At 55.1% G+C, this 13,404-nt stretch overlaps 1 protein-coding gene across 4 annotated transcripts; it reads left to right on the forward strand.

Annotated features, from left to right (window-relative positions):
* The first annotated feature begins 681 nt into the window (after positions 1-681).
* CST7 (cystatin F) lies at positions 682-11,224 on the forward strand. Of its 4 annotated transcripts, XM_025400618.1 has the most exons (5): positions 708-722; positions 767-964; positions 8,570-8,742; positions 10,231-10,347; positions 10,935-11,224. In XM_025400618.1, the coding sequence occupies exons 2-5, from the start codon at positions 829-831 to the stop codon at positions 11,010-11,012; spliced, it is 504 nt and encodes a 167-aa protein (XP_025256403.1). In that variant the 5' UTR covers positions 708-722; positions 767-828; the 3' UTR covers positions 11,013-11,224. The 4 variants fall into 4 exon arrangements, with proteins under 4 accessions (XP_025256402.1, XP_025256400.1, XP_025256403.1 ...); XM_025400617.1 differs by having other exon boundaries at positions 682-964; XM_025400616.1 differs by lacking the exon at positions 10,935-11,224 and having other exon boundaries at positions 10,231-10,771.
* The last annotated feature ends 2,180 nt before the right edge of the window (positions 11,225-13,404 follow it).

Genomic DNA, 13,404 nt, shown 5'->3' on the forward strand with positions numbered 1-13,404 from the left:
AAAATGTGGCACATATACACCATGGAATATTATGCAGCAATAAAAAAGGATGAGTTCATGTCCTTTGCAGGGATGTGGATGAAGCTGGAAACCATCATTCTCAGCAAACTAACACAAAAATAGAAAACCAAACACGGCATGTTCTTACTCATAGGTGGGAGTTGAACAATGAGAACACATGGACACAGGGAAGGGAACATCACACACCAAGGCCTGTCTGGGGGTGGGGCGCCAGGGGAGGGATAGCATTTGGAGAAATACCTAATGTAGATGATGGGTTGATGGGTACAGCAAACCACCATGGCACGTTCTGCATATGTACCCCAGAACTTAAGTATTTTTTAAAAAAAGAAGAAAATCAAGTGATTCTGCTTTTGAAAATTCCTGCTAATGTTTTTCATGCAACATCTCTTTGGTGTGTGGCTCAGGGGTAGAACATTGCACCAGGATTTGCTCACGGGTCTCGTTTCTCTTCCTCCTCCCCCAGCAAATGACAACTGCTTGGAAACTTTTATAAAGGAAGCGGTTGCCTTTGTGGCTGATAGATCTAAAGGTGAAGAGCTTCTGGCCCAAATGATTCAGCAGCAAACCACTCCCCTCCCTAGCACCACGCAGGCAGCCCCCTAGCCCCGCCCCTGCCCCTGTCCCAGAATGGTTTGCAGGGTGGGGTTCCACGCTGTGGCCCCAGCACCCGCCCCTGGTTTGAGACAGCCCACTGCCCCGTGCTACCCGAGAAGGCTCAGCACAGGCACCAACCACTGCCCAGCATTGCCCCGTGCTGCCTGAGAAGGATTGGCACGGGCACCAACCACTGCCCCCAACTGCCCCATGCTGCCTGAGAAGGCTCTGCACGGCCACCCCCGACTGCCCCGCACTGTCCCCACCCGGGCAGCCATGCAAGCGGCTGGAACTCTGCTGGCCTTCTGCTGCCTGGTCGTGAGCACCACCGGGGGCCCTTCCCCAGGTAAGTGGCGTTCTCCCCTGGCCGCTCCCGTGGGGTCTCTCCCTGAGATTGGCCGCTGGTGCCTTGGGTCTTCCCCAGGGCACTTTCCTGGCTTGGAATCCCCACAGGACCATGCGGTGGTAAGAGGTGCTGGGAGTGGTGAGAGGGGCAAGGGGCTCCATCCGGCTGCAGCCACCTTTGGGGGTAGCAGGCTACAGGAATGAAGGGTGTGGGGGCTGCCCTGAAGGCTAGGGGCAAGGGAAACGTCTTCCATTCTCTGGTCTTCACAGAGGTCTGAGAAAGGTCTGAGCAAGGCAGATCTCCCGCAGCCCCTCTGCGGGACGGAGGCGACAGGGCAGCCACATGCCTGCGGTTAGCCTCTTCTATCTGATGGCTTGTCCTTCCTTCCTGCCGGCTGCTGTCCTGTGACTTGGCCCCAGGGACCCTAACGATCAGACTCTTTCACCCTTCCTGAAATCCACTCCCTGAGGGTCAGCACTCAGGGGGAGGGGGGACAAGGAGGAAGCAGCCACTGCCTGTGCACTGAGAAACTGAGACACAGTCAGGCTAGGTGATTTGCCCAAGTCACACAGCCAGGGACAACCTTCCCTCACCCAAAAGGAACTGGGCCATGCCCTCCCTGGCACAGGAATCAGACCAGGATACTGATGGGAACTTAAGAGGCCTTCGCCTCATTTAACCAACCAGGAAGCTGGCATCAGAGGGTTGAGGTGACCCGCTCAAGTCACACGACCCCCACTCAGCAGATGGGGACAGAAGGGGGCTAAAGTCTGGCCAAAGGGGCCCAGGTTGGGGGGTGTGCAGTAGGACCACTGACAAGAGGACAGCCCCAGAGCACCCAAGGGGTCCACGGAGGGTTCTCACCTCCTCCTGGTGAATCAGAATACTGAGGACTCAGTGACGCTGGGGGACAGTGTTGAGCTCCCAGGCCTGGCCTAGGGTGGGTGTTGCGACTGAGTGCCCAAGAGGACAGGGCAGGCTGGAGGAGGGAGGCAGCTTCTCCTCTCACTGACGGGAACATGCCACCACCACGGGCTGTGGGTGGTGCTCAGTCAACATGAAGCTCACCCATGGCCGGCAGAAGGCTGGGGACAGCACGCCTGCCCTGCCTCCCAGCTTGGGAGTCTTCTCAGCTCACACGTGGAGCCTTCCACCCACTTCCCAGCCTCACAGGGGCCTCTCCTCCTGGTCCTGTCATGATGCAGCGCCGCCTGCCCACCGCCGTCTTGTGCCCTGCCCCTTCGTGTCTCCAAGGTCCAAGAGGGAAGCGGGGAAGAGACGCACGTTCACCCAAGAGAAGTGGCTCCTTCTCACACCTCAGAAAAGGCTCTCCTGGAGGGGACATGGAGCCGGCTGTCCTAGCGTGTCATGGGATCTAATTAAACCTACTGACTGCTGAGGGGTTTCAGAGCTCTGCTCATCTCATGGAGCAGGCTAGGGGCTTGTAGCAGAGTGGTGTGGGAGCTGACGTGCTGGGCAGCCGGCAAAGTCACTTTCCTGGGCTGTGTTCCTGGTCCCTCGCTGGTGTGTAATGCTGCACCAAGGTTTTCCCTCCGTTCCCAGTAGATCTGCTGTCGGCCACCAAACCCCAGACGGAAGCTCCAGAGCCCACGTTCACACACATGGAGCGGGCCCTCAGCCTCAGTCCTACCATCCGTGAAATGGGAAGATAACTGCACCCCATCTCCAGTCTTGGGGAGGCTAAAAAGAGGTGGCTCGGGGAAGGCACAGGCATGGAGGCACACGGGGCGTGGGGTGCTCTCTGCTGGCCTCGGCCCCCTGCTCTCTCCAGTGCAGGACCTTCTGCCGCTGTGCTAGTGACAGCCCCCTACACCCTGCCCACGTGCTGTGATCATTTCTGGTGCTTCCAGCAAGGGCCTTCAGTCTTCAGCTGTACAGGGAGGGTGCTGGGAGGCCCCCAGTCTAGCAGCAAAAGAGATGGGAACCTGGGCCCCAGACACGAGCATGCATCCTGCCTCTACCCCACAACTCCTACAGCCCCTCCACTGCCTCCTCTGAGAATAAATTACAGAGCCTTCCTCATGACTGAGGGGGCTGGGGGGCGGGGGAAGCAACACGGACCCCGAGGGTGGTGCCGTCTGAGCATCTGGCCTCTCTCCACGCCCAGGCACTGAACTGCACAGACCGCAGCGCCCAGTCCCTCAGGGCACCTTTCTTCCCTGAGGCTTTCAGAACCTAGGAAATTGCCACACTAGCTTCCGCCACCCTTTTGAAAAGGACTGTTTCTTTCTCAATCTGATGGGCATCTCTTCTGGGAAGCTCTGCGAGGTGCCATGTCACCCTCTGCCCCCTCCACTCTAGCTGCAACGGTCCATCTGCCTGGACAGGGGCCCTGGGGTGAGGGAGCCATTTCAGCTTCCCTCTGCAAGGTGATGTCAGTCCTTACTTCCCAGTAGCAGAGAGACCACCTGCAGCCAGGGACCTCCTGTCTCCTGGGGAGCACTGAGAGCTGCCGCAGGCTGAGCCACCCTCTATGCGGCAAGATTTGTTTTTCCCAGTGGGGACATTCATTTGCCCTGAGACCCCTGCTGTGGCCATGTGCATTTTGATGTATTTGATAATGATTACAGTATTGCACATCATTTATTGACAAGTGCTTTGTGTATGTTGCCTCATATATTCTCACTGTCATCAACATCCTCATTTTACAGGCGAGGACACGGAGGCTCAGAGAGGTTAGGCAGCTTGCCTGAGATCACACAGTCGGTGAGAGGCAGAGCTGGAATTCAAACTCCGGGTGTGTCCCAGTGGGTTAAGGTCGGGACTGATCCTGGGAGAGCTCAGTGTCCTGTCTGTGCCAGGGGCATGTGTGTGCCCTCAAAAGAAAGTCTCCACCATTAGCCATCACGCAGAGACCCGAGAGTACAGTGGGCGGGTGTGGCCCCAAGGACCCAGGCTTTCTGAATTTTGATGGTGTCATGTGAGAGGGCTTGGGGTGACGGGGTGAACACCAGCACCCCTAAGCTGGACCTGTATCCCCCAACACCCCAGTTCTCAGGCACAGCCAGGCAGACCTTATGCTCTGGGTGATGGGGGCCAATGGGGCCCCTCCCAAAGGGTCTCCCCACCCAGCTCAGTACTGGCTCACGGAAAGGGCACCCCCTCAGGTGACACAGGGAGGGACACCAGCAGGGACCATCTGCATCCAGCTCTCGGCACCCAGGTCCCCATCTCAGGGACAGTTTCACAAGCAGGGGCTTCCCAACCTCTCGGCCACACCTAGAACACTCCTGAAAGAGGGAGGCGGTGTGCAAGGCCAGCCCCTGCTGTGCCCACCCATTTTCCTACTAAAGGCAGGTGGGAAGGGTCTGCCTGGTGTCACCACAGCGATCCCTGTCCATGTTCTCTCTCTTCTCAGAATGGCTTAGTACCAGCTCTACCACCAGGCCAATGCCCCGAGGACAGGAACGTACCCTGCCCAGGGCATGCCCAGCAGCTGTCAGAAGCTGCAGCTCCCTGCTGCCTTGGGCAGAAGCCCTGGCAACTCCCCTGGCACGGCAGCTTCACATCTGCACCCCAGTGCACACTGGTCCTTGGGTGCCCCAATAGGTCTGTGCCCTATGCACACAGCCAGTCAACGCTCAGAAACACGGGGCTGCAGCATGAAAGCAGGATGATCGCAGGGTCCCCAGGACAAGGAGACGGAGGAAACTCAAATCCATCTCCCCGAGGAGCCTGGGGCCCGGGTTTTTAAGGGTTCTGGAGTGGCGAAGTGTGGAGATCAACTGTTGGAAGGGGCAGCGTGATGTCACAGCACAGGGAGAGGAAGCAGCTGTGTTTTCGTGATGATTCCGTTCCTCTGTGGGGGGGTTTCCAAACTGGTTGCTGGAATTGGGATCTGAAAAACATCTTGGGCCAGAGAGCAGCCTGATTCAAGCTTAATTATAAGTATCTTTCTGTCCAGAACCTGGCATGCAATTCTTGTCAATGTGCGGGGACGGTTTCATTCGCCTTCCCATAACTATGTGTCCTGGGGCCTGCTCAGCACCTGGTATCATCAGGCCCTGCCCACCCCCGCCCCACCTCCAGCTTCTATGTCTGGAAGCTCCCTACCTGTCTCAAGCACAGCCCACCTCCCCTCCCACCCTGCATTAGAAGCAGTGGTGGGCTGAGGTCAGGCTGCCCCGGCAGGCTCCTAGCGCAGGCCTCGCACAAAGCAGGTACCCCCACTCCCCTCGAGCAGGCCTGGTAGGCCCCAGGCATTGTTTCTATACAGACGAATTTTATGTGCCTTTTGTTTCTTCTCACAAGCCTGATAGTCCGTGGGTTCTTTCCGTTCATGTCACCCTGGCCATCACCACCGTCACCCTCTGCACCCAGCAGCAGCCTCCAGCGGGGTCTCCTCAACTCTTCCCAGCACGTAGCTCCCTCCTCCCCTAGGTCAGTTCAGCCACCTTCCAGCTGCTACCCCTATCCTGACCCTCTGCTCACCCATTTTACCCTCAGGTTGGCATCCTGTCCTGTGCCCCAGGCTCTGCCTCCCCTCCACTGCGGGCGGGGCCTGTCTCAGAGTCCACCCTGCATCTCCCTTAGCACCTGCCAAACAGTCCTTGAATGAGGAAAAAGCGAGAGTGGTGTTCCGAATTAGTCACACCTGGGTTTAGCCCCCACCCTGCACTCCAAGCTCTTGGTCCCCTCGCCTGCAGAATGGGCATGCAGCAGAAAAAACAGCATCGCGGGACCCTCCAGACAGAGCAGGCGAGGAGGAGAGCACCCATTCTTCCACGGCCCACCTTCAGTGGCACGGAGCAAACCCGAGTCCCCTCCCTGGGGGCGGTGGGGGGGTCCTCTCCACAGTTCTTTGACTCCAGCAGAGGTTCTCAAAGAGCTGCATTCGCTCACCACTTGCTGGGCGCTTGTTTTCTTCCCTGAAGATGACTGGCCTCTCTGGGGTGTTAATTCTTAATGATCAACCTTTCCTTGTTAATTTCTCTTAACAAATCATCCTAAAAATAGGTTTGACTTTTAAACATTTTTAAATTAAAAATTGAGCTTTTAATATCTGTTTAGACAACTGTAAGACAGTAAAAGGTTTAACTTGAAGCCTACATTTTAGGAAACATGTAGTTAAATAAAAATACACCAATTTCAGTATTTCTCATAAGCTTTTTATAACTTTAACACAACCTTTTAGGAACTAACATCATGAGCTTGAAAGGGAAATTTATCTGAAGTTCAGTGTAAACTGAGTTTCACTTCATTTTTAAAATTCTGTTAATCTCAAGCAAAATTAAATACATTTTATTTTTTTAAAAGTTAATAATGGTTAGCTTTAAGATACCAAGAATAATTATTTTTTGTTATGTTCCTCTGTATTTTTCAAATTTCCTACCAAAAATAGGTAAGTTTATAATCAGAAAAAGTCATAAAATACAGTATTTACAAAGAAAAAAACGGACAGCCATATTAATTATGTGAGGAAAGAAAGCAAAATAATAATAATAATAATAAAAACACTAATCTCTGATAGCAAAAATACACTGAACACACACTACCCCTTCCACACACATGTCTCTTTCTTTCTCTGCTGTTCAGACGACAGTGATGAGCAGAAACCAAGCTAGTTTCCAGAACAGTTTTTTGTTTTAACTAAAAGCCACATTCAACTTCCTGTCATCAACAAGTGCAGGGACCAGAAGGAGCTGGCTTTGGCACTGGGGCCCCTCCTTCCTGATGGTAACACTGCAGGTCCTGAGGACCCCCCACTGCCAGCACCAGTGTCAGAGTCACCTGAGAGCCTGGGGAAATGCAGGTTCCAGGGCCTCCCCTAGATGGCCAAGCCCAGCCCCTGCTGCTCAGGAACAGAGCGGTTTCTATTCCATCTTCAGAGGCCTAGTCTTAAGCAAAGGCTACAGCGGTTTCAGGGGGGATGTGTGTGACACTAATTACTGTGAAGGACAGTCCCAGGGCATGCCAGTGCAGGACACAGCTATCCAGCAGCACACGGGACCAGCACATGGCCAGCATTCTCTATGGGGTGGGGCGCCAGCACTGCGCTGCTTTCTTGGGATGGAAGGCCAGGCTTCCTTGGCTGCTAAAGCACGAGGCAGGCACAGTCATCCAAAGCCCAGCCATAAAGCTCACCTTCTGGTCCGGAACCAACCACGGGACAGCCACCTGCCAAGCGGCCTCCCTTCACAATAGACACTCTTTACCGGGATGGGGCAACATTCCCAAGGCCACAGAACTTCTAGTCCCACATCTTCTTTGCCCACTCCTAGCACTGCACCGCCCAGCCTGGGGGTGCCACGTGGTGACCAGAAACCTCGGCATCCTGGCTGTCTACCTTGGTAGGGTCTGATGTGCACCCACAGACATCCAGGACCCAGGAAGGGCCTCTTGCAGACCTCAGGCAGCAGTGGGAATGGCCTCCTCTGGGGTCCTCGCACTGAGTTGACACTGATGTCCTGGCAAGGCCTCCCTGCCATGCCCAGCTATGAAGCCTGTCCCCTCCCATTCCCCAATCACCCTGCCCCCAATGCCGTGGGGCCCAGCTTTCCATCCAGACCATAGCAGGCTGCAGCCTCAGGCACAGACGCTAGGGGACAGACTGTGGGGGAAGCCCCCGGTGCTGCTTCCCCATCTTGTATCCAAATATAGGCCTCCTTGATACAGGAAGGGCAGGCCTCCCTGACCCCAACGAAGCTTGTCGACACAGTGCACTGTCACCCACAGGAGTGAAAAAGACTGTCCCTGGAAAGTCAGGAGGCAGCGCAGGGGTATCAGGTGCTGCAGGCTGCCAGGAGGGGTGCCCTCCTAGGGGCTGGGCCTGAGGCTGAGAGCCAGGCAGGCAGAAGGCCTTGAGAAGAGGACGGCGCCATCTCCTTCCAGTGGGAGGCCCTACCTCCATCCACCGCCTAGAGGGCCAGGCTGGGGCTGACTTTCCCTACCGTACTAAGGCTACATCCCGTACTTAGGTTCTTACCTGTGGGACATGTTCTGCTTTCATCACATATGTTGGAAATAACCCTGGGTTCTGAAAGGGGGGCACAGGTTCATTGCACCCCCTGGCACCTGGTCCTCAGCTCTGAAAATGCAGCAACAAATGCACTGCAGGCATGTCGGTCGGGGGACAGGTGAGGGGGCAGGTGAGGTGGGAGAGGTGAGGGGGCAGGTGAGGGAGCAGGTGAGGGGACAGGTTGGGGGACAGGTGAGGGAGCAGGTGGGGAGCAAGTGAGGGAGGACAGGTGATGGGGGCAGGTTGAGGGGGCAGGTAAGAGAAGACAAGTGAGGGGGCAGGTGGGGCATGTGTGGGGGCAGGTGAGGGAGCAGGTAAGAAAGAACATGTGAGGGAGGACAGGTGGGTGGACAGGTGAGGGGGGCAGGTGAGGAGGGACAGTTGAAGTGGGGCAGGTGACGGGGCAGGTGGGGGGGCAGGTGAAGGGTGGGTGGGGTGGGTAAGCGGGGACAGGTAACAGGGGCAGGTGAGGGCGGGGCTGGTGAGGGGGGAGCAGGTGAGGGGTGGGTGGGGCCAAGAGGCACACACCAGCGGAGAACTGAGAACCACAGAGGCATGAGGTATGACACCTGGACTGAAGACCCCGCTAACATCAGTGTTCTTATCTGGTTCTTCGTCTCTTTCAGATACTTGTTCCCCGGACATTATCTCAGGTGTGAATCCAGGATTTCCTAAAACAATAAAGACCAACGACCCAGGAGTCCTCCAAGCAGCCAGACACAGTGTTGAGAAGTTCAACAATTGCACGAACGACATGTTCTTGTTCAAGGAGTCCCGCATTACAAGGGCCCTAGTTCAGGTAACGGTCTGGGTTCTGGTCACATGTCACGAACAGCCCTAAGCAACTGAGTTGCTACAATGCGACACCTAGGCGAGCAGGGCGGATGTAATGTGAAGTCGCTCCTGAGTGCAGAACTCTGGGCAGAAAGCAGATGCATACGGGGTTGGAGTGGACAGCAGCAGCCGAGGCCAGCATCCCCAGGGCAAGGCACAAAGGTTACACAAAGCACACGGCTCCCCGGCAGTTACCAGGCCCCTGGCCCAGAGCCCACTAGGCATGGGGTAAGAAGGCGCCAGGGCCCTAATGGGGCTCCTGGAGGCGGGCGCCAAGGCTGACGGGGGAGAAAGCCACTGTCCGAGGAGCTGTCCCTGCTGGGACCAGGGTCCCCATCTGGCCTCACCCCTCACGTGCCCTGCAGCCCAGAAGTGTCCTTGCCACTTTCCCCCTGGAGTGCTCACTCACATCCCAGAGTCCCAGAGCTCTGCCCAAGCCACTGCCCTTTCCCCGACTCATTTTTACTGTGCCTGCTCAGCACCCTCCCTCCTAGGGGACCCTCTGGGACACAGCCAGGCCTTGCTCGTCTGTGTCCTGAGAACACCCACTTGCTAATGTGGGACACAGGCTGTGGATGACACCCACCACCGCGTGCTGGCGCCTGGAGGGAAGGGACAGAAGCAGCCCTGTCCAAGGCAGTCTTCACAGTGTTCATGGTTATGCTGGGTCACAGGTCGGGGTGATTTTTATAACCTAATTATTTCTGACAATTGCAAACTTGTGAAGGGCAGCATGCTTTCCTATGAGAAGCGCGCTACAGAAGGCAGTATGGCGTGTAGCCAGGGTCGTCACTCCACAGCCTGGCCTGGGTGACGCAGGCCCTCCCTCCTTCTCCAGGAGCCAGCGGGATGCCCTGGGCCTGAGTCCTCGGGGTTCTCTGGGAGGGGGCTTGGAGGTTGTCCCTCTCCAGCTTGGCGACATTGGGGACAACGTAATTTCCCTAGAGCCAAGACTAAAACCTGAGGAATTTTTCTTCAACTCCTCTGAGACCACAAATGAGAAAGAACCAGGCGGCTGCCATATCCAAGTGGAGAAGGGCTGTCCGGAAACTCAAAACTCCCAACCCCAGGAATGGGGAGGGGAAGCCCACAGACCCCAGGCCTGACACAGAGGCCACAAGAAACAGCCATCAGGGGGCTGGAGTGAGGGCTGCAGGGCAGGCTCAGCAGGGCATGCAGGAGACCTAGTGTGACGTCCCTCCTGAGTGCAGAGCTCTGGGCAGAAAGGAGACACCTGTCTCAGGAAGGGGCACAAACCCCAGCACGGGCAGGGAGGGGAGTGGGAGGGGTCTGCAGGCTCTGCCGTAAGCCGGAAGCATTGCCCCAAGACGCCGGCCCACTTCCCTTCTCCTGGGTGGGCACCTGCACCACTGTCTTGAGGCCCCGCTTGCTAGTGGAGGAGCCTGCCCTCCCTCCCCTGTGCCCACTAACCCAGTCCCTTTGCTCCCTACAGATAGTGAAAGGCCTGAAATACATGCTTGAGGTGGAAATTGGCAGAACTACCTGCAAGAAAAACCAGCACCCGCGTCTGGACGACTGTGACTTCCAAACCAACCAAACATTGAAGCGGGTAAAGCAGCAGGCCCTTCTCTCAGATGCGCCCTCTCTTCCCCAGCCCACTCCCTCCCAGGCTGTGAAAAACACCCTGTCACCATTTCTCTAACACAGCACTCCAAACCTCACCCCTGAGGAAGCCAGGCCTTCCAGACTCCCGCATGACCAAGGATCCAGGAGAACAGGAGGTAGAGCCTGTGCCAGGAGGTCCTCAGACGACATTCTCCCGTCCTAGAGGCGGAGACACAGCTCGGGAAGAGCGTCCTGGGGTGCGGGTGGAAAGGGTTAGAGTAAGAAAAGCTTTCAAACAATCCAGAAATTATATATATATATATCATATACATGTATATGATATATATGATAGATATCATATATAGCATATCTCTGCAGAGAGAGCAAGAGAAAGGGAACATGGCAACATTCAGCAATTATAGAGGTGAAAAGCATATCTTCTTAAATCATTCAAGTTTTCTGTAGGTTTGAAATTTTTCAAAATGAAAACTAGGGGCAGGAAAAGAGCTCCTCTGTGAGGAGCACCCCTCCACGGGCAGAGGGCTCCCCGCAGGGCAAGTCTGAGCTCTCAGGTGTTGCCTTCTGTTTCAGACTCTGAGCTGCTACTCTGAAGTCTGGGTCGTGCCCTGGCTCCAGCACTTCGAGGTGCCTGTTCTCCGTTGTCACTGACCCCCGCTTCTTCAGCAAGACCACAGCCGTGACAAACACCAGGATGCGTGCTCCCTGTCCCCTCCCACCCATTTCATGACCGGCCTCACAGACCCTCTCAGGCCTCTGACGAGTGAGCAGATGAAGTGCCGCTGGGTCACTGCAGGGCAGCTGGAATGGGAGCATGGCAGAGCCTCCTAACAGATTAAATAGATCACATTTGCTTCTGAAATGAACTCCTGTTTCTGAGGCTGCACACCTAGATTCCGGGTCTGGGTGCAGGGGACTGAGTCAATGGAAGGAGTTGTGAAAGTAAGGGATGAGCCCCCGTGGCTACAGGCCCCCAGGAGAGCAGGGTACAGCTCTGGGTCTGAATCAGCGGCAGAGCTGTGGGCAGGGACCCCGTTGGCCACTGGGCACCTTGGCCTGTTGTGATGAACATAGCTGGGAATCAAGATGAACAGCGAGCAGCAGCCATGCTGGCCCTTTTAGGGGAGCATCGGGAGGTGAGGCAAGCCTTACCAGGGATCCCCTTTACCAAGGGTTCTGACAAGTTGAAATTACTTCCTCTGGGGGCCTGACCAGCCTGAGCTGCTAGCTATAACCCTCCAAAGGCCAAAGCCCCAGAAGAGGTGAGCTGTCCACACCAGGAGCAGCAGGGCCACCGCTGTGCCTCCCTGAGGTTCAGGCCTCGCAGGGACTTGCCCTGCTGCCTGAGTGGGGGCAGAGCAGCAGACCACTCCCCAGAGCCCTCCAGAGAGGGCGCCCCACTGAAGATGACTGTGCTGGGGGTGCAGGAGGAGGGAGAGGCCACCGAGGGCTGGAGGGCACCAGGATTGGAAGAAGACTGGAAGAAGTGCCAGACTGGGCCACCTTGAGACCTGGGCACCCCAGAGGACTCTGCTGTGCAGCCAAGGTTTGAGTCAGTGCCCTGCCATGATCCATAGGTTGCGGGGGCACTGCACAGCCAGTCGCTGTCACCCTTGCTCCCAGCTTCACCCGCGCGTTCTCCAGTCACATCCCCAGGAGGCTGGCTCGGCTGTGCTAGCTGTGACTCTGGCAGTCACTAACCTAACCCTTCGGAGCCTCAGTTCCCATTGGTACAATGAGGCCATGTCTTCTGGAATCATTAAGAGTCAACATATGTGAACAACTTTCAGAACTACAGACCACTCTGCAAGTGTAAGCTGATGATAAAAATCTCAAACTGAGATCTCTGTCCTATGAAATGTAATAGCTGAATCTTGATGGAGTTTCTGTAAGGGATAACAGAGGCACACGATGAGTCACCCGATTAAGAGCATGTTAGTAATTCACGTTAGAACGAATCTCTTTTATGTTTACAGCAAAAGCATATCACATATTAAAACCTAATAAGAAGACTCTATTTCACACCTCACCATGTCAAATTACCAGATAAAACACAGGAAATGACACTTGCAGACAGAAAATCAACAGCTAAGTCAAAATCAAGACTCCTTTGCTGAAAACTGTGACTAACAGTTTGCCAGCTTCTTTATATTTGTGAAAATTACGCACTGAAAGCAAAGCTCTCTGTTCTCAATTTGAAAAGGGAAGTCTACCTATAAGCCCAGTACATTTACATTGTTTGTATGACAGAATAATTAGGTATTATCTTACTTTCTTTGTATACTTGACATACAAGGTACATCATTTGTTACTAAAAGTATTTCTAATGACCACTAATTTTCTTCCCTATAGAGTCACATAAAAAATTTTGAGTTGTTCATCTGACACAATGTGGGTCACACCAACTAGACAGAATCCCATCTTTGCCTCTGTCCTACTGGTGCTGCCCCCAGGAGCCAGCCTCGAGAAGGGGGGACACACAATTAACCACCAGAATCCCAACTCTCTTCCCCAACATGAGGCCTGGCCAGTGCTGGGAGAATTAACCATCAGACTCCCGGTTCTCTTCCCCCAACATGAGGCCTGGCCAGTGCTGGGAGAATTAACCATCAGACTCCCGGCTCTCTTCCCCCAACATGAGGCCTGACCAGCGCTGGGAGGAATTAACCATCAGACTCCCAACTCTCTTCCCCCAACATGAGGCCTGGCCAGTGCTGGGAGAATTAACCATCAGACTCCCAACTCTCTTCCCCCAACATGAGGCCTGGCCAGTGCTGGGAGAATTAACCATCAGACTCCCAACTCTCTTCCCCAACATGAGGCCTGGCCAGTGCTGGATGAATTAACCATCAGACTCCCAACTCTCTTCCCCCAACATGAGGCCTGACCAGTGCTGGGAGAATTAACCATCAGACTCCCAACTCTCTTCCCCCAACATGAGGCCTGGCCAGTGCTGGGAGAATTAACCATCAGACTCCCAATTCTCTTCCCCCAACATAAGGCCTGACCAGCGCTGGGAGGATTAACCATCAGACTCCCAACT

Source organism: Theropithecus gelada, chromosome 10, assembly GCF_003255815.1.
Source record: "Theropithecus gelada isolate Dixy chromosome 10, Tgel_1.0, whole genome shotgun sequence".
Classification (NCBI taxonomy): domain Eukaryota; kingdom Metazoa; phylum Chordata; class Mammalia; order Primates; family Cercopithecidae; genus Theropithecus; species Theropithecus gelada.

Excerpts from the sequence above, each read along its gene's own strand:
- CST7 (XM_025400615.1), top strand. The coding sequence starts at position 829 with ATGCTGCCTGAGAAGGCTCTGCACGGCCACCCCCGACTGCCCCGCACT. Across the intron at positions 965-8,569 it reads CACCGGGGGCCCTTCCCCAG|ATACTTGTTCCCCGGACATT; the intron begins GTAAGTGGCGTT and ends CGTCTCTTTCAG. Across the intron at positions 8,743-10,230 it reads TTACAAGGGCCCTAGTTCAG|ATAGTGAAAGGCCTGAAATA; the intron begins GTAACGGTCTGG and ends TGCTCCCTACAG.